Raw genomic sequence first — 21,802 nt, forward strand, 5'->3', positions numbered from 1 at the left:
TTTGCGGCGCCGCTAAGGATCTCGGCCAGAGCGTATAATATGTGTATACACTCCGGCCGGGATCCCATAGAAAGAAAAGGTAACATATATTTTCGTAATAATCACGGCTGTTGTACAACGGCGGTGATTTTACGAAAATATACGTTGTGTGAACATAGCCTAAGATCGTATTTTTTCCAATTCTGAACAAATGGAACTAGGTGTTACATGCATAAATCCATACAAGGCAGCACCTAAATCTTATTTCTGATAACTGCATGATAAGACTGTTGCATTTAATTCATTTCAGGGCCCAGTAGGACAACCTGGAATAAAAGGAGAATTTGGATTTCCCGGGAGACCTGTAAGCATAATCAGACCAATGTGTAATAACTGCAGTGCTGTAAACATTAGTTATCCAGTTCTATACTGTCTATTAACAATGTGTGTATTCATTTGTACCAAGCTTACCTAAGAAGTTGTCCTTGTCCTTTATATACATTTCTCAAAAATATAAAGGGAACAATTAACATAACCAAACTCCAATGGCACCTTTATGAAATCACCATGTCCAGTTATGAAGCATCACTGATGGTGAATCAATTTCTCCTGCAAATGGAACAATTAACAGGTAAAAATGATAGGCAAATAGCAGGACAACCCCTACAAAGGAGAGATTCTGCAGTTGGTGACCACAAATCATTCCTCTGTTCTCATGCCTTCTGGCTATTATTTTTGGTCACTTTTGCATTTTGTCATTGCTCTCACCCATAGAGGTCACATGAAGCTGGGTCTACAACCCACAGAAGTTGCTCAGGTAGTGCAGCTCATCTAGGATGGCACATCAATGCGAACTGTGGCAAGAACGTTAGCTATGTCTGTCAGCATGTCCAGAGGATGGAGCAGATACCAGAAGAACCGCCAGTACACCAGGAGACGTGGAGGAGGCTGTAGGAGAGCAACAACCCAGCAGCAGGACTGCTACCTCCTCCTTTGTGCAAGGAGGAGAAGTGCCAGAGCCCTGTAAAATGACCTCCAGCCGGTCACTAATATCCAAGTGTCTTCTCAAACTGTCAGAAACCAACTCCATGAGGATGGTATGAGGGCCCAACTTCCACAAGTTGGTGTTGTGCTCACAGCCCAACATTGTACAGGGCGATTGCCATTTGCCAGAGAACACCAGGGTTATAATTCGCCATTAGGTACTGAGATGAGATCCTCAGACAATGGGATGGTGTAGTTGGCCCTGGGTTCCTCCTAAAGCAGGACAATGCTAGACCTTTTGTGGCTGGAGTGTGTCAGCAGTTCCTGCAAGCATTGAAGCATTGAAGCTATGAACTGGCCAACCCGTTTCCCAGATCTGAATCCCATTGACCACATCTGGGACATCATCTCTCGCTCCATCCACCAATGTCACATTGCACCACAGACTGTCCAGGAGTCTGTCCAGGAGTCCAGAAGCTTTAGTCCAGGTCTGGGAGGAGATCCCTCAGGAGACCATCCGCAACCTCATCAGGAGCATGCCCAGGTGTTGTAGGGAGGTCATACAGGCACATGGAGGCCAAACACAATACTGAGCCTCATTTTAACTTGTTTTAAGGACATTGAATCAAAGTTGGATCATCCTGTAGTGTGTTTTTTCACTTTAATTTTGTGTGTGACTCAAAATCCAGGCCCCCATTGGTTAATAAATTTGATTTCCATTGATTAATTTGGGTGTGATTTTGTTGTCAGCACATTCAACTTTGTACAAAACAAAGAATTCAATGACAATATTTAATTCATTCAGATCTAGCATGTGTTATTTGTGTGTTCCCTTTATTTTTTGGAGCAGTGTATTTACCTTTTGAAGTGTCCCATGGTAGAGATTGTGTTTGTAACCTTTTCCCTTGACATAATGCTCCGACAAGTGATTGGTTGTACTTACATATCTGTGTGGCCCTGTCATCGCACTAAAACTTCAGTACTGGTGTTGTTCAAAATGGGTTCTGTGTCTTGCTTTGATTTAATTGTTTAAACCACAGGGTCGACCAGGGCTAAATGGAATAAGAGGACAAAAAGGTGAACCAGGCTTTCCAGTGATGGTAAGTACATCAATTTAAAATGATTGTCTATCTGTACATTGACACCTCATTATTTAATGGCACTTAAAAATACTCTACCATTTCTTTACTCGTTCACTTGAAAAAACAAAGCAGACTCTATTGTGGAGTTTTGTTATAGAAATTTTGCCATAAAAATCTAAATTTTTGGTGTAAAGGTTAATTCCACAAAAATGTTTGACTTGGCGAGATTGCGCTGCCCCCATCAGTCTTTAAAAAGTAAAAGGGGACAGAAACTTTACAGCCTGATAAATTTACTATAATTTACCCAAAGCTTTAAACGTGCCCTGAAAACATATAATTTTAACCCCTTCATGTCAGCCATACGGCTATATACATTTCTGTTGCTGATGTTTGGTGCAGAAGGAACATCTATATATGTTGTAAGGGGTTGTAATTAGGCTTGATCGAACATCGGAAACATAGAACTTGAACCTAGCCGGACCTTCTGCATTTGATTCCTGATGCCTTCACGGTCCGTGCGGAAGGAGGAGACATCCCGGGGACCGTCTGGAATTCTGGGATACGTCCTATTACCTAGGCTGAATTCCGTAATTCCAGGAGGTCCCCAGGATGTCTCCTCCTTCCGCACGGACCGTGAATACATTAGCAATCAAATGCACAAGGTTCGGCTAGGTTCGAGTTCGATCGAACCTAGCTTTTTCCGATGTTTGATCAAGCCTAGTTGTAATGTGTGCAGGACAGTTTCAATGCGATTGGTCCTGCACAAATCAGTGTCCCCGGATTAAGAGGTAATAACAGGCAGTTCCGGTCATGCAGCCAAGGAGGAAAAATTGAAAATGCAAAAATGGAACTTGGCTCTGTCATTAAGGCCAGAAGCCTTATAAGTGTCTTTATAGGCCAAAAGCCTTATAAGTGTCTTTATAGGCCAAAAGCTTTATAAGTGTCCCTATAGGGTAAAATTCACCTACCCCAAGCTGAGATAAAACGAGCAACACAGCTTGAGCAACTTCTTAATTTTAATATTGCATTAAAAGAAAAAAAAATATTGGCCTAAAACAAAACCAGCTAAAGGTGAGCACTAGCGCATATAATCCATCCTCTGCATCCAGCTGGGTTGTATTGTGACCTCAAAATAAGATGTTTAACCCCTCAGATAATATGGTCAAAGCTGACTATTGATATCTGTAACAACTCATACTATAAAACACACACACCGTATACGCAGCAGATACGCAGCATATCTGCAGCAGATTTGATGCTGTGTTCAGTTATTTAGATCTAATCAGCGGCGTATGTGCTGCGTATCTGCTGCATATCGCAGCAGAAAATACGATGCGTATACGGTGTGTGCGTTTGTACCCTAAGGGTACGGTCACACTTACCGGATCCGCAGCTTATTTTCTGCTGCGGATCCGCAGCAGATCCTCAGCAGATCCGCAGCAGATTTCATTTAAATAACTGAACACAGTACCAAATCTGCACCATCAAATCTGCTGCGGATCTGCTGCAGATCTGCTGCGGATCCTGTAGGTGTGAACGTACCCTAAAAGGGGTTATCTAGTGCCACAAAAACATGCCCACTTTCTTTTAGAGACAACATTACTCTTGTTTTCAGTTTAGGTGCGGTTTGCAATTAAGCTCCATTCACTTCAATGGAACTGAGCAGCAAAACCCCACCAAAGCTGGAGACAAGAGTGGGGCTGTCTTTGGAGGAAACTGACCATGTTTTTGTAGTGCTGGATAATCCCTTTAATCTGATTTAATCTGTTTTCTTTTAATATCTCACAAAAGTGAAATAAAAAAATGACTACTGATGTTTAGATAGAATTATATGTTACTTCCCTAAGAGACTGAAATGCACTTTAGGCACTGGAGTTATGCGGCAACTATATTGACATACATTCAATATATACACACACAAAAAATTAAGAATTTTATTTTTTAACAATTTTGATGTAACTGTTTGATGTAAACAATAATATGACTAATGCTTGTACTGTCTGTTATCCTAATAATGTTTAATATTTCACAGGGTCCTCGGGGACTTCCTGGGCCCCCTGGCCCCCCAGGCCCACCAGGTCCTGTTTTGAACATCAAAGGAGTAAGTACTTACTTGGTAGCAATAATAATGGATATTAGAACTAGTATTTGCCTATTTACAACAGTTTTAGTTTTCCTTAATTTATGTCTTTTTGAATTTCACTTAGAATGTTTTTCCAGTCCCTCCAAGACCTCACTGCAAAGTACCTGTAAGTAACACAGTGAATATCAATTGTTAAAAGCAATGTGGCATAGTGGCATATGTGTATCTAAGAAGGATAGCTTTGTAAGGCTAAATAATGCAGATGAAAGGCATCCTACAGTATAATAAGGTGATCTGCCTCTGTACTAGAGAGTAAGAACTTTTCCCAGTTTCCCAACTACTTCTATTAATTTAAAGGAAAATGATTGCAGAACATATTTACAATAGTCCACAGGTTAAAGTGTTATTGTCATTTTAACTTTCAAAATCTAAATCAACAGTAGATGTGATATAAAGCAAGGTTGCAATTACATTTATTATTTTTCTTTTAAATATCATGCTTTAACCCCTAGACGACCCAGGACGTAGAGTTATGTCATGGAAGTCTGCCCCCAGACGACCCTGGACGTAACCCTACGTCCTGGGTGTTTCTCCCGCTATGAAGCGCGCTCCGGAGCGGAGCGCGCTTCATAGGAGGTGGGGGCTGGCTGCAGTGAGCAGCCGGGACCTCACCGGTAATGACACGCTGCAGCGATCGCGCTGCCACGTGTCATTAACCCCTTAAACGCTGTGACAGGGGGAGTGACAGGGGGAGTCCCCTGTCACTTACCGATCGGGACCGATCGTTGAAACGGACCGCCGGAGGTCTCTCACCTGCCTCTGTGCGGTCCTATCGGCGATCTGCTGCACTAAACCTGCACAGGCAGGCTCAATGAGCAGAGCGCCGATAACACTGATCAATGCTATGCCTATGGTATAGCAATCATCAGTGTAGAAATCAAACTAGTGTATGTAAAAGTCCCCCAAAGGAACTTCAAATGTGTAAAAAAAAAAAAGTTCAAAACACTATTACACTACCCCAAAACCCCCAATAAAAGTTGAAATAACCCCCCCTATCCTATTATATAAAAAAAACATATAAAAATAAATAAATAGATAAACATATAATATACTGTAGCGTGCGTAATTGTCCGATCTATTAAAATATAACAAGCGTCATTGTGATCGGTGAACGGCGTACACGAAAAGAGGGAAAAAAGTGCGCAGATTACCGATTTTATGTTACATTATATATTAAAAAAATCTATAAAAAGTGATCAAAACGTCCGATCTTCACAAATATGGTATTAATAAAAACTAAAGATCATGGCAGAAAAAATTACACCCCATACAGCCCCGTAGGTGAAAAAATAAAACCGTTATAAGTGTCACAATAGGCCCATTTTATTAATATTTAATTGCCAAAAAAAAGGATTTCATAAAAAAAAAATATATATAACATTAGAGAATCTGTGTAACCTGCATATGGTTGTGTTCGGGCTGACCTATAGAGTAATAGTATCATGTTACTTTTACCATATAGTGCATTACTTAGACACAGGAACCCCCAAACGTTACCATATTGCATTCTTTTTTACGATTTCACCAATTTATATCTTCATAAATAATATATTTGGAATTCCATTATACACGTTATGGTAAAATGAAAGCCGCCATTACAAAGTACAACTGTTCCTGTACAACAAAAAAAAAGCACTTAAATGGGCTGTAGATACAAAACTGAAAGTGCTAAAGCTCTTAGAAGGGCAGGAGGGAAAAACGAAAACACTAAGATCAAAATTTGCGCAGTCCACTGGTCATTTTGGGCCTGGTCCTCAAAGGGTTAAAACAAAACTGAACTTACCAGAAATCCAGGTCCAGTCTGCTGAAGGCAGTTTTTTAGTTTTGTGCTGGTTGGTAAAGAGATACTAAAACAGGTCCTGGCCAATACAGAGTGTTACGGCTCAATATGTCCGGCAAGTTTTATGGAAACTGCACAGGCGGCTGGCTCTTTAGCATGCGAAAGTAGAGCCCTTGGTGATAACTCATAATAAATAATTATATAATAAATAATAAATATTGTTTAAAATGGGTTGACTAGCATAGAAAATTAACCCCTTGCCTCCGCAGGCTGTTTTGACCTTAATGTCCAGTGCCTATTTTTCAAATCTGACCTGTCTCTCTTTATGTAGTGATAACTCTGCGGTGCTTTTAATTATCACAGTTATTCTCTTTCAATAGTTTTTATTAAGAGTTTTCAAATTTTTACAGTACATCAGGATGGTATCTTTGCGGAGCATTATGCGCCCCTCGGCTTATGCTGCGCGGCCGAGAAGGCACTGATTTTCTTGTATTCTGTGTTTTGTTTTTGCAGTGTGTAAACACTGTTTTTTCTGATCACTTTGTTTGGAGAGACACCCGACTTCACCTGCTGAATTCTGTCTGGCCATGTTATGGTTAATCTGTGTTTGGTTCTGCTGTGACTGCCAGTGATCTGTTTTGTTTTCAGCTGTCTGTGCTTAGGGATCAGGGGGAAGATCCAATTATGTTCTGGACCAGAACCCTGACCTCCTATATAACTAACCTCAATCTGGGCACTCATTGCTGGTTATTGAGTTTGTCTCTGCCCGCTTGTATCTTATGTGTATTTGCATTCTCTGATCTTTGCATTATTCTTCGACCTCCCTTGCTTGCTGCCTGGCTTGCTTCAGGGCTCCCAGTGTCTTCACGTCCCACTTAGCCAATCAGTGCGCTGCGGCAGGGCAGCGCACTGATTGGCCGAGCGGAATGTGCCGAGAACCCTCGAAGTAAGCCTGAGCGGGGACCAGGTGAAGTATAGGCTCCGGCAGCCGGAGGGTTAACAGAGCGGGCTGCTGACAAACTCGCAGCGGGATGTGCATCCTGCTGCAAGTTTGTCTGCTCATAGAGTTTACTTGGCAGGGATCCGCAGCAGGTCTCGCTGCGAATATGTAGCGAGAAATCCACTGCGGATCCAGTACGTGTGAACGTACCCTTAAGGTTCACAGTTTAACTGCTATGTTGAAAAAAGACCAAATAGAACAAGTCTGATTATTATCACTATTGCAACTCAACTGATTCTTGTTTTATGCAGGTGGACACATCTGGAGAAAGCTCACAAACGTGTGGTATGTAAGCTTAAGTAATATTACCTTATTAATATGTATGATTAGAAGAAAATAAGAACATCAAATAATACTACAGTCTTGAAGAACTGATGGACTACAGCTAATTCTCCAGAGACTAGGGAAATATACAGTATACAGAGTGCATGGTATACAGTGTTATCATGCTAATGAAATGACTCATTCTGTCCCCATCAGCAAAGGTAACAAGTGAGCTAGAAGAAAATGAAAGCTGAAGAGTGAAAGCTATAATATTTAAAGAGTATACAGTGAGGCTATGTTCACAATATGTATATGTGCGGCTGTATTTTTTATGCGGCTGGAAATGTGCGGCTGAAACTACGGCCGTGGGTAAAAATAGACATGCGGCTGAAAACATACGGTCATTTACTTGGAAATCTGGTTCAACTAAAAATAACAAATAAAATCTTAAGAAAGTGATGCAAACACCTCTGGATGCATCTGTGAAAGCAGGGAAACAGTTTACATGAATTGCTATTACCGGGGTTTGCTATCCTCTGCAGTAATGCCGATGCCTCTCATGGTTAATATATTTAAATAATAAAACACATTTTCGTTGTAATAAAGTCCCTTTCGTTGATCAATAATTAAATTTAAACGAATCCATCATTTTGCAATTAAATATACTGTTAAAATAAATATATATACTGTATATATACCATAAATAAATGTATATTTATATATATATTTATTTTTTGACAGTATATTTAATTGCACAATAATGGATTCGTTTAAATTAAATAACTGAACAACAAAACTGATTTTATTACAACGAAAATGTGTTTTATTAATTAAATATTAATTAGTACAGGAAGCTCCATTAAGCCGTTAATTCATATTGCCGGCAATAGAGCATTCTGTACTAATCATCACTTTACTTTAATGAAAACATCAAATGTTTCTTCTAATTATGTTATCACAATAGCATTATTAGAAGAAACATTTAGAATTATATGTGCTCTCAGCTGATTGGCTGATCGGCTGAGCGCACATATAAAGAGTCGGTCCGCAGTACAGTGACTTCATTGTGCTGCAGACCAGCGAAGAGGACACATCGGGGTGAGTATACAGATCTCCCCACCCCCTCCCCAGCACTGCACCCATCCCAGTAAGAAAGGGGGGTCACTTAACCCCTTCCTTGCTGGGATGGGTGCAGTCTGACATCAGTCTGGCCAACCAAGGGGTTAAGGGGGATGCAATACATCCTCCCTTAACTCCTTGGGGGCCAGACTGTAAGCAGCGATCTGTAAAGATGCTGCATACTGTAAGGTGCACAACACCGCTCACAATGATGGGTGTTGTGCTCCTGTTTTTGTGTTTTTTGTGTGTTTCTCCCTTTTTGTTTTTCAGATATCGGATTCGGTGGACTACGTCGATGACTAGCGGTTGTTTGGTGTTTTTTTTAAATAAAATGGTCAATGAGGGGTGTGGGGGTGTTTTTATTTGAATAAAAAAAAAAATTCACTTGTGTGTTGTCTTTATTTCTTTACTTTATAGACTTAGTAGTGGAAGCCGTCTAATAGACGGAATCCATTACTAAGTCGGGGCCCTAGTTTTAGCTGGTATAAAATGGCTAACACTAACCCCCCATGACCCTATGCGTTTTTTTAAAAAAAATAATTTTTAAGCCTAAATCTTACCAGCCTGCTGCCGCCCCAGTCCAGGAGCGCCAATTTTGACGCTCCGGGACCACTGGCACCCTACTCTTCCCAGTACCCCTGGTGGCATTGGGTACTGGGGTAATAATGGGGGGTTAGTGTTAGCCATTTTATACCGGCTAACACTAGGCCCCAACTTAGTAATGGATTCCGTCTATTAGACGGCTTCCACTACTAAGTCTATAAAGTAAAGAAATAAAGACAACACACAAGTGAAAAAAACACCCCCACACCCCTCATTGACCATTTTATTAAAGAAAAACACCAAACAACCGCTGGTCATCGACGTAGTCCACCGAATTCGACGTAATCCACAGGATACGGATATCTGAAAAACAAAAAGGGAGAAACACACAAAAAACACAAAAACAGGAGCACAACACCCATCATTGTGAGCGGTGTTGTGCACCTTACAGTATGCAGCATCTTTACAGATCGCTGCTTACAGTCTGGCCTCCAAGGGGTTAAGGGAGGATGTATTGCATCCCCCTTAACCCCTTGGGGGCCAGACTGATGTCAGATTGCACCCATCCCAGCAAGGAAGGGGTTAAGTAACCCCCCTTCCTTGCTGGGAGGGGTGCAGTGCAGGGGAGGGGGTGGGGAGATCTATATACTCACACCGATGTTGTCTCTTCGCTGGTTCGCAGCACAATGAAGTCACTGTACTGCGGACCGGCTCTTTATATGTGCGCTCAGCCGATCAGCCAATCAGCTGAGCGCACATATAATTCTAAATGTTTCTTTTAATAATGCTATTGTGATAACATAATTAGAAGAAACATTTGATGTTTTCATTAAAGTAAAGTGATGATTAGTACAGAATGCTCTATTGCCGGCAATATGAATTAACGGCTTAATGGAGCTTCCTGTACTAATTAATATTTAATTAATAAAACACATTTTTGTTGTAATAAAATCAGTTTCGTTGTTCAATAATTTAATTTAAATGAATCCATCATTGTGCAATTAAATATACTGTCAAAAAATAAATATATATATAAATATACATTTATTTATATATATATATTTATTTTAACAGTATATTTAATTGCACAATGATGGATTCGTTAGAATTAAATTATTGAACAACGAAAGGGACTTTATTACAAATAAAATGTGTTTTATTAATTTAATATATTAACTATTAGAGGCATCGGCATTCAGCATTATTGCCAGCTATTTTTGAAGTACGGACCGCCTGTCAATCCACGGCCATAAATTTGCACAGTTCCAGCCGCAAACAATGGTCTTGTTCATTTTTTACGGGTCCGTTTACGATAGAGCCGTAGGTTCATACATAGTGTGCACTGTGCAGCCGTATATCGTATACTTTCCAGCGTACGCATGAACCGGAAAAATCCGGCTGATGATTTACCGCCTGCAATACAGCCGCACAGATACATAGTGTGAACCTAGCCTAAATGTGCATGGTCACATAAAAACTGAACAAATACACCAAAATTATTTTTAACATGCTCACAATGAAAACCTGATTTAAAGATATTGTCGTTATATTGCTTAAAAAAAAGCAATGATACATGATAAGGGCCCTATTACATGGCCCGATATTAAGGAGCAAGCGAGTGCCAACCTGTCAGTTCAGCGCTTGCTTGCTTCTTGTTACCCTCTCACTGTCTCCGCTATTACACCACCGACAATGAGCGGGGGGCACTGGGAGCTGTGGGAGGGACTGCCTAGACGATCTAAAGATGGTGGGCAAAGGAAAATAAAGGCGGTCTGCCGGACGCTGCTCCTATTGTATGGAGTAACAGTCAGCAGATCACTGCCGTCATCGTTTTTATGTTGAAAGGCCACGATTAGCCGACATTGTGCATGTGAGCTGATTGTTGCCTTTTAACAGTATCTATTACACCAAGTGATTATTATCCGTAATGGGCGATAATCGGCCAAATATGTCCGATTATCGTTTTGGCCAATTGGGCCTTTGGAGCTGGGCAGACTTAAGCATGCTCAGGTTTGTCCAAACCCAAACGTGCAGCATTTGATTAGCGGTTGCTGCTGAAGTTGGATGCAGCCAAAGGCTGTATACATGTTTTCCATGCATCCAACTTCAGCAGCCACCACCAATCAAATGCCATGCTTAACAACTTACTGTTAACTAAAGCCTAATGTTTGATATCTCTCCCTAGTGTATTAACTGTATTGACCAATTTTGAAAATGCCTGTAACCTAAAGATCACTATAAATAAATCAAAAGTCATGCTTCTATGCATGCCAGAGTCATCATAGCCCTCCCACTTACTCCTTTCCACAGCACTCCTGCCAGTACCCCATTCATACTCCATTAGATTGTACTTCCAATCCGTACTTTTATTATTGTCTAGATATGTGTCCTTTAAATACATGGCCTATTAACTTTGGCCCCCTTCCTGAAGATCTTTTTTTATGGACACACTGCATTACACAGTATTGGACTGGCTTGCCCAGGGACCACTAGTAAAATCTACTCTGGGGGCCCAACTTAAAGTAAAATGCAAATATTACCTGCTTTGCTCCTTTTAGACCTTAAAGCGTAACTGTCATTTCAGGGTCATTTTTCTGAAAACATTAAATATCAACAGTACAAGCAATTTTAAGAAACTCTGTAATAGGTTTTATGTACTAAAAAAGTTTCCTTCTGTACTGAAAAAGCAATCTGCCAGCCTCCCCCCTCACATCAGATGAAGCAGGATTTCTGTCTCCATTATGTGGCGATGGAGAGGGGAGGGGCTGAGAGGAGTGAATGAGCATGGAGGATTTCTGCACAGCACAACACCCTGCAATCTTCTCTCAGTAAGTTCATAGATAAGCACTGACCTTTGTGACCCCAGAATCCTGCGGTTTGGGTGCCCAGCGAGTCTACAAACAGCTGACCTTCATGTCACTTCTTTCTGCTCACTCATCTCCCTCAGCCCCTCCCCCCTTCATAGGCTTACAATGGAGAGAGCAGAGCCCGTCTTCACTGGCTTCTCTGTAATGAAGACGTGTTTGCCTGATAATGCACAGATAAGTAGTCAGGGGGGGGGGGGGGGGAGATTGCTTCTTGAGTACAGAAGGAGGCTTTTTTGTCTGATGAAACCTATTACAGAGTTTCTTAAAATCGCTTATACTACTGATTTCTGCAATAAAAAAAACATGACAGTTACGCTTTAAGGCTAAGCCTAAGAATGATGCAAAAATGCAGAAAAATGCATAGACATGTTTAGTTAAGAATCACGGACCCACAGGGGGATCTGCCAGTTTCCATGTGGGATTATCCAAGCTTGCTCTTTCATTATTTTTAGTAATTATTATATGTAAACAAGGTAAGCCCTTTGCAACCCATTTTCTGAAGATACTTTCCTTTGGGTCTAATTTAGGATTTGAAGGACATCAACCCAGAGATTCCCTGTAATTCTTTTTATTTATGCACCATGTGAAACCCCCAAAGGCCCTGCACCAGGCAAAGCAGAGCATATCTTTTTTTTCTTTGGGAAAAAATGTTCTTACTTTTGTAGAAAGTAGAAAGAAAACAAAAAATAGAAGTTGTTCTATTAAAATCAATAGAAATGAATTAATTCCGAAAACTACGGCTCTTGTTTTCAATGACCATTACGGCCTTAGTTTCCTAAATTCATTACATTAACAGACATATGAAATCTAACTTATTCCCATACAGGTTTTAAAGGAGAAAAAGGATCATATGGTCTGCCAGGGGCAAAAGGTGATAAAGGAGATGTTGGACCCCCTGGACCCCCAGGTATGTGAAAGTTTTCAATACCTATATTTGATATTTTCATGATAATTCCATGGTACATATACATACTGTATGTTTATATCATGTTTATATCAAACTATGGTGTCTTGAAATATAAAGTTTACCTCTGTGCCTTTTCACTACTATTACTCCTATTACACATGACTAAGTTGACAAATGAATGTTTCTTCTTGTCAAATGGGAATGTCCCTACACAATCTGAGACATGTCCATGTACCTCAAGTGAGGATATAACCTATTACCAAGCATAATGGTCAGTGTTGCTAGTTTGTTTATACAGTTAGTGTACAGGAGAAAAGACAGAAGGTCAACATAATGCGCCAAGAAAAGATGCACTACAATTATTATTTTAAGGGATTACTTGTATTAACTAAAACAGACAAGTCAGGAGGAATGACAGTCCTCTTAAAGTTAAAGTTATTCTGCCACATTGAAAATGCAGCCCAATCGGTGGGTGGTAGGAGATTACAAACGTCATTTTTTTAGTTATTATAAACTCTGTTCATTCTATGCTTAGAAGTCAAGTGGGCAGTCGTATTCAGTGATTGACAGCTATTTTTAAATGCACACTTATGCAGGGAAAGCAATAAGTCAACTAGTAGGATATCTAACTTTACAGAGATGACCATAGATAAGAGGAATAAATTACAAGTTATACTTGAAATTTTCTAAGAAACAATCCATGTGGTTAGTAGTAAATACTTTTGAAGTATTCTACAGTAGGGGTGATACTTTTATTGGCCAACAAAAAATTTTTAGAATTGTGAGCTTTTGGGATTCATAAGATCCCTTCATCAGATACGTTTACAAATGAAAATAATATGATCAGTCTGTTCAGTTCCTTCTCCTGCTGGCTGTAGATTGAACTGAATAACTTTTTTAGTGTACAGTATACAGCAAACTCATCTACAAACTCATCTAATCGTGACTTTACAATACTTTGTACTGATCTAGCTTGTATTATAGCATAGAATTTTTATTCCCATAATTAGAACTGCAGTATGCTGTCCACATGGGCTGCTGTTAAAATTCCATAGGTAGACTGCTGTAATGTATGTATAATATTACCTAATATAGGTAAATCATTAAAGAACCATATAGGCAAATAATATGCATATAATCTGCCATCTGTGTACATATATTACTTTGTGTATAATAAAGGTAAAGTGATCATTTTTTAGTAACATTAAAATACTTAATTTCTTCAGGGCTTCCAATGAATTCCCAGTATTTGAATCATTATCTTATTAAGGTACGTTAAAATAATAATAATAATAATAATAACTATAATATCCATTAGTATTATTTAGCAATAATTATGGCATAAAGAGCCTTGCCGTGATATTCCTCTTTCTTCACATTGTTGTTTATTGGACACCGCTTGGGCTTGCTTACTATTTTATCTTTGCACAGTCCTTAAATATATTATTTTGGTAGGCATCTTACCAATGTAGCACACTTCCCTACAAATCATCTTTCCCCATCCTCTAACCCTTCCCCTTTTTCAATAATTATTCTCTCTTTTCTTCTTCTTCTTCTTCTTTCATCCCTGTCAGTACATTTTGGAGGGAATTTATCAAGGGTCATAACTTTTACCTGGTCAGTGCCGTGCCTTCCAGTGCTCTTAAATTATTATTTATGCAGACAGGCATAAGTAATTTTTCCCACTTGGAGAGTTGAGACTGAACTTGCGGGATACAAGAGTATTAGATGAGAGGCCATAGAGAGGAATTTGCAGTAAACCACCTTGAAATAGTATTGGTAGTAAAATGTTTTTCTCTGAGATTGTCCTGCGTTTAAACATAATTATCATGTCCCCCTGTGAGAAGTCTTTATAAAAAATCTTAATACATCATAAACTATTGTTTGCATTTCCTAGGGGGAAAAGGGAGAAAAAGGTTATTCCAATGGTGGGTATTTCATGCATGCTCCCCCAGGACCACCTGGCAGACCAGGAGAAAGGGTAAGATTTGTTTTCTCTTTTCAGGCACAGAGCTGCTGTGAAGGTGCTGTGCAGGACATGTATAGTTTTTGCCAAGGGCAGGATCCCATAACATCCTGAGATAATGGGAAGTCTATCTCAAAGCCAGGTGCACTGATAAATATCCCCCACTGGTATGATCTATGTTTGTGGTTTTCCTACATGCTGTCAGCACCACACCTTCATGAGGTGGTCAATGGCTGCAGAATGTACGTAACGTACGGCATACTTAACCCTCCCTGCAACTCCCGCTCCTGGGGAGGAGAAATCAAAGCCCGAAGCTGAGCTTGCTCGTTATGCAGATTGTTAGAGATTAATCCGATGCTCATAGAAAATGACTGTTTCGGGACGTGATTTCTCCATCCCAGGACCCGGTCCAGGAGCGGGTGTTGCAGGGAGGGTTAAGTATGCCAGGCTCCATGGGGGGTGGGGGGTCGGGGGGGCTTCTCCACCTTAGCCGTGCTGACAGGTTCCCTTTAAGGCCATGTCCCCACTACATACTGATAAGCGCTAACAACAGTCATTGTTGTAAAACAGCTGCTGGAATTAATGATCATGTTCATGAATTCAAGCCATAGGTAGCATTAAACAACGGCCATTCACAGGGGATGGCCATTGTTTGTACAGTGTGTGATGGCGATGAGCCTCAAGCTGATGTCCCTTTCAGGGCATTTTTTATTTGGAAGCAGGCACGGGAAATAACATACATCAATTAGAATTTTATAAACATATATATATATATACATAATCAGTTACATAGATCTATAAAGTCCATTGTTATTGCAAGGGAAATCATTTTTAATTTCATTGTTACTAAAAACACAAAATATTTCACTTTGTCAACTACATATAAAATATTAGCATCAAAGCACACTTAGAAATAATCATTATATATTTCTGACTTGCTACATTAAGGGTGTGTTCACATTTATAGAATACAGGCGGAAATTTCAAACTGAGGCAGCGGAGGACTCCACTTAAAGATCGCCTGCATTCAATGCATTTCTCAAGCTCAATCCGCCGTCTGATAAAAGAATTGACATGACTGCAGTATTTTTTTTAGAGGCATCAAGAAAAAAGTATGCCACACAGTTTTACTTTTTACTATCCTATTCCTATACACTGGCATTTGTCAGAAGTACATGTCAGCGGTAAAGTAGGAAAATTAGAAAAGAGAAGCGTGGTATAGGCTGAAGGGTTTTTTTTCTTTTAAAAGATACTTTTTATAAAAGTCTCTAATGCTGCGTTTACACGGAACGATTATCGTTTGAATTTTCGCAATAACTATCGCATTTGAGCGATAATCTTTCCGTGTAAACACAGCAAACAATCAAGCGACAAGCGCGAAATCGTTAATTTTGAACTTTTAACATGTTCTCAAATCGTTGTTCGTCGTTCGCTAAAAAATTTGCAGATCGCTTTGTGTAAACAGTCTTTCAAAGATTCACCCTATGTGAAAGATAGGCTTAAGCGATCTTAAAAACGATTGCAATAACGATTTTTCTTATGAATTTTCTAACGATTTATTTATCTAAACGCTGATCGTTATAAAAACCAAATCGTTGCTTCAAAATCATTAAACGATCAATTGGGCGAATTATTGCTTTGTGTAAATGCAGCATAATTCCATCCAGTACGGGTGCGTTTACACAGAAAGATTTATCTGACAGATTTTGTAAGCCAAAGCCAGGAATGGATTTAAAAAGAGGATAGATCCCAGTCTTTCCTTTATGACCTGATCCCTGTTTATAGTCTGTTCCTGGTTTTGGCTTCAAAGATCTGTCAGATAAATCTGTCTGTGTAAATGCACCATACCCCTCTCCCATTGAATGATTTCTTTTCCTCTGTGTTGGTCTGTGAACTTCAACCAGCTTTCCTTTATCTTGATGGTGGGGGAGGGGGGGGTCTTACATGTTGTATCAAACTTTAACCTGTATACCATCCCTACCCTGAGAGGAGCTGGAAAGAAAAAAAAAGTAAAAAAACATCCTTCGATGGTTGACATCCAATTCCTGGCCACCAGTAGCCTAATTGAAAAGAATTAAGAAGATAATTCCCGCTCAGGGGCCATGAGATTGGGGAGGGAGGGGGGGGATATGGAGGGAGGGGCAGGGGAGGGAGGGTTAGCTCGTGGGTTGGGTTTTTTTTTTTTTTTTTCTTTCTATTTTGAATGAGTTATAGAATATTGGTATGGAACATTAGGGGTATGTCGGACAGACTGAAAAAAATGGCAATCCTGGAGGTTATAACTAAACATCTTCCTGCGATAGTTATATTAGTGGAAACTCATGCCACTAAGGACTGTGTCCCTTTAGCTAAAAGAAAATGGGCCCAGCTGGAGTACCATTCGGTCTGTTCGGCATACTCCTCTGGAGTCTCGATCTTCATTCACCATAAAATTAATTTTATTTGTAAAACTGTTAAAATTGATACCAATGGGAGGTTTATTTTTCTACATGGCACATTGGAAGGAGTTGAAACTATTCTCGCAGCAGTTTATATCGCTCCTCCTTTCAGAAACGAAATACTGATTAATCTTGTAGGGTTTATGAAAGAGAGGAATTGTGAAGCAAGTTATGTGATGGGGGACTTCAATTGTGTCATGAATTATTCTCAAGATAAGAGACGCCCTACGGGGACCACTGAGCAATGTGTTTCTCCCTTATATAGATTATGTGAAGAGCTAGGCTGGGTAGATGCCTGGCGAGTACTAAACCCTGGGAAGACCGGTTTTACATGCTATAGCACCTCATACGATACAGCGTCCAGAATTGATCTAGTCCTGTGCAATGATAAAGCACTGAAATATATAAGGAAGACAAAAATTGAACCGAGGTCTGTTTCCGACCACACCCCGATCTCTGTGGAGATGGTGGGAAAGAGAGTGGAAGCGGCTCCTCCCCCTTTCAGGCTGAACCCCTATTGGTTGACAATTTTACAGAAAGAGGATGTAATTAGGAAAGAAATCTGTACGTTCTGGGAGGTGAACAGAAATTCAGCCGATTTGTTGGTTGTTTGGGATACGTTTAAAGCTTACATAAGGGGTATCTTCTTTAAATTGATCTGTCAGAAGAAGAGGGGTTTTGCCTGGAAGGAGAGGGAGCTGTGTGAGGACGTTGAGAAGGCGGAGGCCTCCTATGGGTCAGATCGCTCTGTTGACTCCTGGAATAGGCTCCAAGAGGCGCAGGATAAATATGCAGCCTTCCTATCGGAGAAAGCGCAACATAAAGTCTTTTTCCAGGGTCAGCAGAGATATCTGGGTGGAGGGAAACCGAATAAATTCCTGGCAGGGATCCTTAAAGGTAGGCAGGAAAGACAGGATATTACGCTCCTTAGGGATTCTGGGGGGTGTTTGATCTCGGATAGTAAGGAAATTGAGCAGGAGTTCCTGAACTACTTTGTTAAACTATACAGCTCGGAAAGTAAAGTTGGAGAGAGTGAGCGTGGCGACTTTTTTGAGCGCGTCACTCTCAACTCTCTCTCGGAGGAGAAGAGGGGGTGGTTGGAAGAGGATATCACTCTGGATGAGCTAAGGGACTCATTGGGATCATTTTCTGGGAATTCTACTCCAGGGGGGGATGGGTTGCCTTTTCAGTTTTATAGGAACTACTCGGATGTTGTCCTGCCCATGTTGCTGGAGGTTCTCAATGAATCCTGTGTTAGGGGAGAGCTACCGCAATCTATGAGAGAGGCCCATATTATACTTATCAGGAAAAAAAATAAGGATGCTACGGAAATGGAAGCCTATCGTCCAATATCACTTTTGAATACGGATGTTAAATTGTTTTCAAAGGTTATAGCTAGACGTCTTGCCAGTGTGATAACTGACTTGGTGGGGCCTGAACAGGGAGGATTCATGCCGGGGAGAACCGTGCATGATAATCTGGGTAAAGTGTTTGCAAATATTCAGTTTAGTGCTTCTGGCTCCCGCTCCATCCTGTCACTTGACGCCACTAAGGCGTTTGACAGGGTGGAGTGGGAGTTTCTGTGGCACTCTCTTAGAGTTATGGGACTCGGCCGGAGATTTATCGGATGTATCCAGACTTTATATAACGATCCAACTGCACGTTTAATAATTAATAGGGTTCCTTCCGGCAGTTTCTCTCTCACTAGAGGCACCCGCCAGGGTTGTCCTCTCTCCCCTCTTTTATTTGCGTTATATATTGAGCCTCTGGCGGCATGGGCACGGCAACATTCAGAGTTTAAGGGTTTTGGTTTAGAGGGGGAAGATAGCAAGATATTACTATATGCAGATGATATTTTGTTGTTTGTCTTAGAACCAGATAAGTCTGTCCCAAGCATAATTAATAATCTGGAGCAATTCGGAGTTCTGTCAGGGTTGGAAATAAACTGGGGGAAATCCTGGCTTCTCCCATTGGATGAGGAAATTAATAGTCCAATTGGTGAGGTGAGGATAGCTAAAAAAAATGAGGCCTTGGAGTATTTGGGAATAAAAATAACGGCAAAGGGGGTAGACTTTATTCCAGCAAACCTCACACCCTTTCTACAGAATCTGGAGAGGCGTGTAGGGATTTGGAAGAAGTTGCCTCTTTCGATGGCCGATCGTCTGGCCATTATAAAAATGGTGGTTCTTCCCCAGTTGCTGTTTCTGTTTGGCGCAGCCCCGGTATGGATAAGCGATAAATGGATAAAAAAAATAGAAGTATTATTAGGTAGTTTGATCTGGGGAAGAAAGCGGGTACGTATTAAATATGAGAAATTTAGTTTTCACAGTCAGAGGGGAGGGTACTCCATGCCAAATCTTAGGGTTTAAAGTTTGTTTAGTTTATCTCAGAATACGGTTATGCACACTTTAATGGGTATGGGGAATATGAGAAGGGGTGTATAGCTTATCTATAAACGTACGGTATTGGATATTAAAACAAGGGCAGACTTTAGTTGTCGTTTAAAGTGGCAAGAGAACTGGGGGGCGATTTCGGATGAGAGCTGGGATAATATTGTTCAGAATATTGGTAAGGTTTCATTGTGTGAGGAACATAAATTAACCCAGTTTAAGATTCTACATAGGAGTTATTACTCCCCTGCGCAGTTGTATAAAATGCAGATTAGGGAGACTTCATGTTGCCAGCGTTGTACTAACTCTGAGGCAGATATAGCTCATATGTTTTGGGATTGTCCAGCAATTCAAAGATTTTGGAAAGAGGTAGCAAGGAGTTTAGACACAAAATTAGGTTATAATGTACCTTTAACTCCTTATATAGCCATTTTGGGTGCAACCCCTACACTATCTGAGCGTGATGATGTTATATTAGTTTTAAGAACGCTATTTTATGCCAGGTTAACGATTTTGAGAAATTGGATGAATGGTGACCCGCCGTCCGCGAAGGAATGGGTAAATGTAGTCTCGAAAATTAAAAAATATGAGCAGGTCTGGTATACCAGAAAAGGAATAAAGGGAGAAAGGGCTTACTCACGGGTCTGGCATAAATGGTAGTTTTTTTTTTTTTTGTTTGTTTGTTTTTTTTCTCTCTTCTCACGAGCCAGGGTGGGTGGGTGGGGGGGGGGAAGGGGGGAATTGGGTGGGTGGGGGTGTGGGTAGGGGAGGGTTTTAACAATAATTATAATGTAGTAATGTTTATTACTCATTGTTTATACTTTTGCAATCTAAGTATTTATTTGCAAAAATAAAGAGAATTAAAAAAAAAAAAAAAAAAGGCGCAGAGGGGATCTGTTCGCGCGGTGGTGGGATTGAGTGGATGGCCGCCATATGACGGTAAATAACGGCCATTATTTCAATATAACAGCCGATGTTTTAAAATAACAGCAAATATTTGCCGTTGTATGGCGGCCATCCACTCGGTTTCAGCATTGTGTGGGCGGATCCTTTCTGTGTTTTTAATCCACTCCTGGTTTTGGTTGCAATATGAGGACCACAATACTGACTGAAATATACGTAGTGTGAACCCAGCCTTGCACTGCAAAAAAAAAAATTTGAGTACTTTGCAAGTAGGTACCTTATAAAACTGAGGAGCTGAGGAACTGAGAAGCTTCTTGGACCCCGACATGGACTCCCTTCTATGGTGATATTTACCCTTACTATATGGGCTTATTTGGCCACATTTACCTTCTGCTACTTCTTGTCTTGTACTGACCTACCACTGATTAATCTACACAACTGTACACATTATATGTCAGGTACTTGCTTGTATTGCAGTTTGTAACATCATAGAGGTCATAGAAGGGGTCTTTACACCTATACATGTCAGGGTACTTCCCGGGCCGGTGCTTATTTTGCACGGTTCCGTGTATGTGTTTTGTGGGTTTTAAATGTTTTTAATCTGTTTGTTTTGCACTTGCTTTTTTGTACATTAATAAAGATTACTTGATTACTTCTAAAAAAAAAAAAAAAAAAAGAAGATAATTTTTTTTCCCCTTTAGGCTATGCTCACACAGCAGTAACACAATTAAAATGCAATGTGAATGCATCAATTGCAGTAATTGATTATTTAATTGCAATGCTTCATCATTTCATTGCAGTAATTTAATTTAATTGCTGTCCAGCCGTCCTTCATTGCGATGAAACGCCAACGTTTGTGAACATACTCTGAGAAACCGTAATTTCACTCATATTACCAAGTAACCATTCTTTTGGGCCTCCTAAATCAATTGTTACAAGTTTATCCCTAATTTATTCCAACATTTTTACCCACATCCCATACACTCTGAATACACTCTGTAGAATCCTATGGGGAACAGTGACTGCTGTGCACACAATGTATTATCCAACAGCTGCTGTTTCCCTACAGCCGTGGAAAAAATTGACATGTCAAATATTTCCGTCCGGCAGACTGTGAACAATGGCCGATGTTTACAGTCTGTTCACACAATGTATGGCCATTCTCACAGCTGTACAGTGTATTGATGTCAATGGTTAATTGAATTGCCGGAACATCCAAAGATGCCCTTAATTCAAATAACCACTCAGTAATGTTCCTGTGGCCGATATGGCAGTATCGGCCGCAAGAACATGTGAAAATGTGGCCAGTACTGCGCTCTAATACAACGGCCGTTGTTAAACAATGGTGTGGGAATAAGGATGTGTGAAAAAAATCCCACGTCAGGTGCATTACATTTTAGTTATACTAAACCTGTAGGTTATGTTAACACTGACAAA

General features: G+C 40.3%; 1 protein-coding gene across 2 annotated transcripts in view; it reads left to right on the forward strand.

Moving 5' to 3' along the window:
* COL15A1 (collagen type XV alpha 1 chain) overlaps window positions 1-21,802 on the forward strand; it is a 226,451-nt gene that overhangs the window by 183,635 nt on the left and 21,014 nt on the right. For both annotated transcript variants that reach the window (XM_069958271.1, XM_069958272.1), the window contains 8 exons: window positions 290-343; window positions 2,004-2,063; window positions 4,078-4,146; window positions 4,253-4,294; window positions 7,220-7,253; window positions 12,588-12,668; window positions 13,895-13,938; window positions 14,566-14,649. In XM_069958271.1, coding sequence (XP_069814372.1) covers window positions 290-343; window positions 2,004-2,063; window positions 4,078-4,146; window positions 4,253-4,294; window positions 7,220-7,253; window positions 12,588-12,668; window positions 13,895-13,938; window positions 14,566-14,649 — 468 coding nt within the window. The remainder of the gene's footprint in view (window positions 1-289; window positions 344-2,003; window positions 2,064-4,077; window positions 4,147-4,252; window positions 4,295-7,219; window positions 7,254-12,587; window positions 12,669-13,894; window positions 13,939-14,565; window positions 14,650-21,802) is intronic.

Source organism: Dendropsophus ebraccatus, chromosome 2 (assembly GCF_027789765.1).
Source record: "Dendropsophus ebraccatus isolate aDenEbr1 chromosome 2, aDenEbr1.pat, whole genome shotgun sequence".
NCBI lineage: Eukaryota > Metazoa > Chordata > Amphibia > Anura > Hylidae > Dendropsophus > Dendropsophus ebraccatus.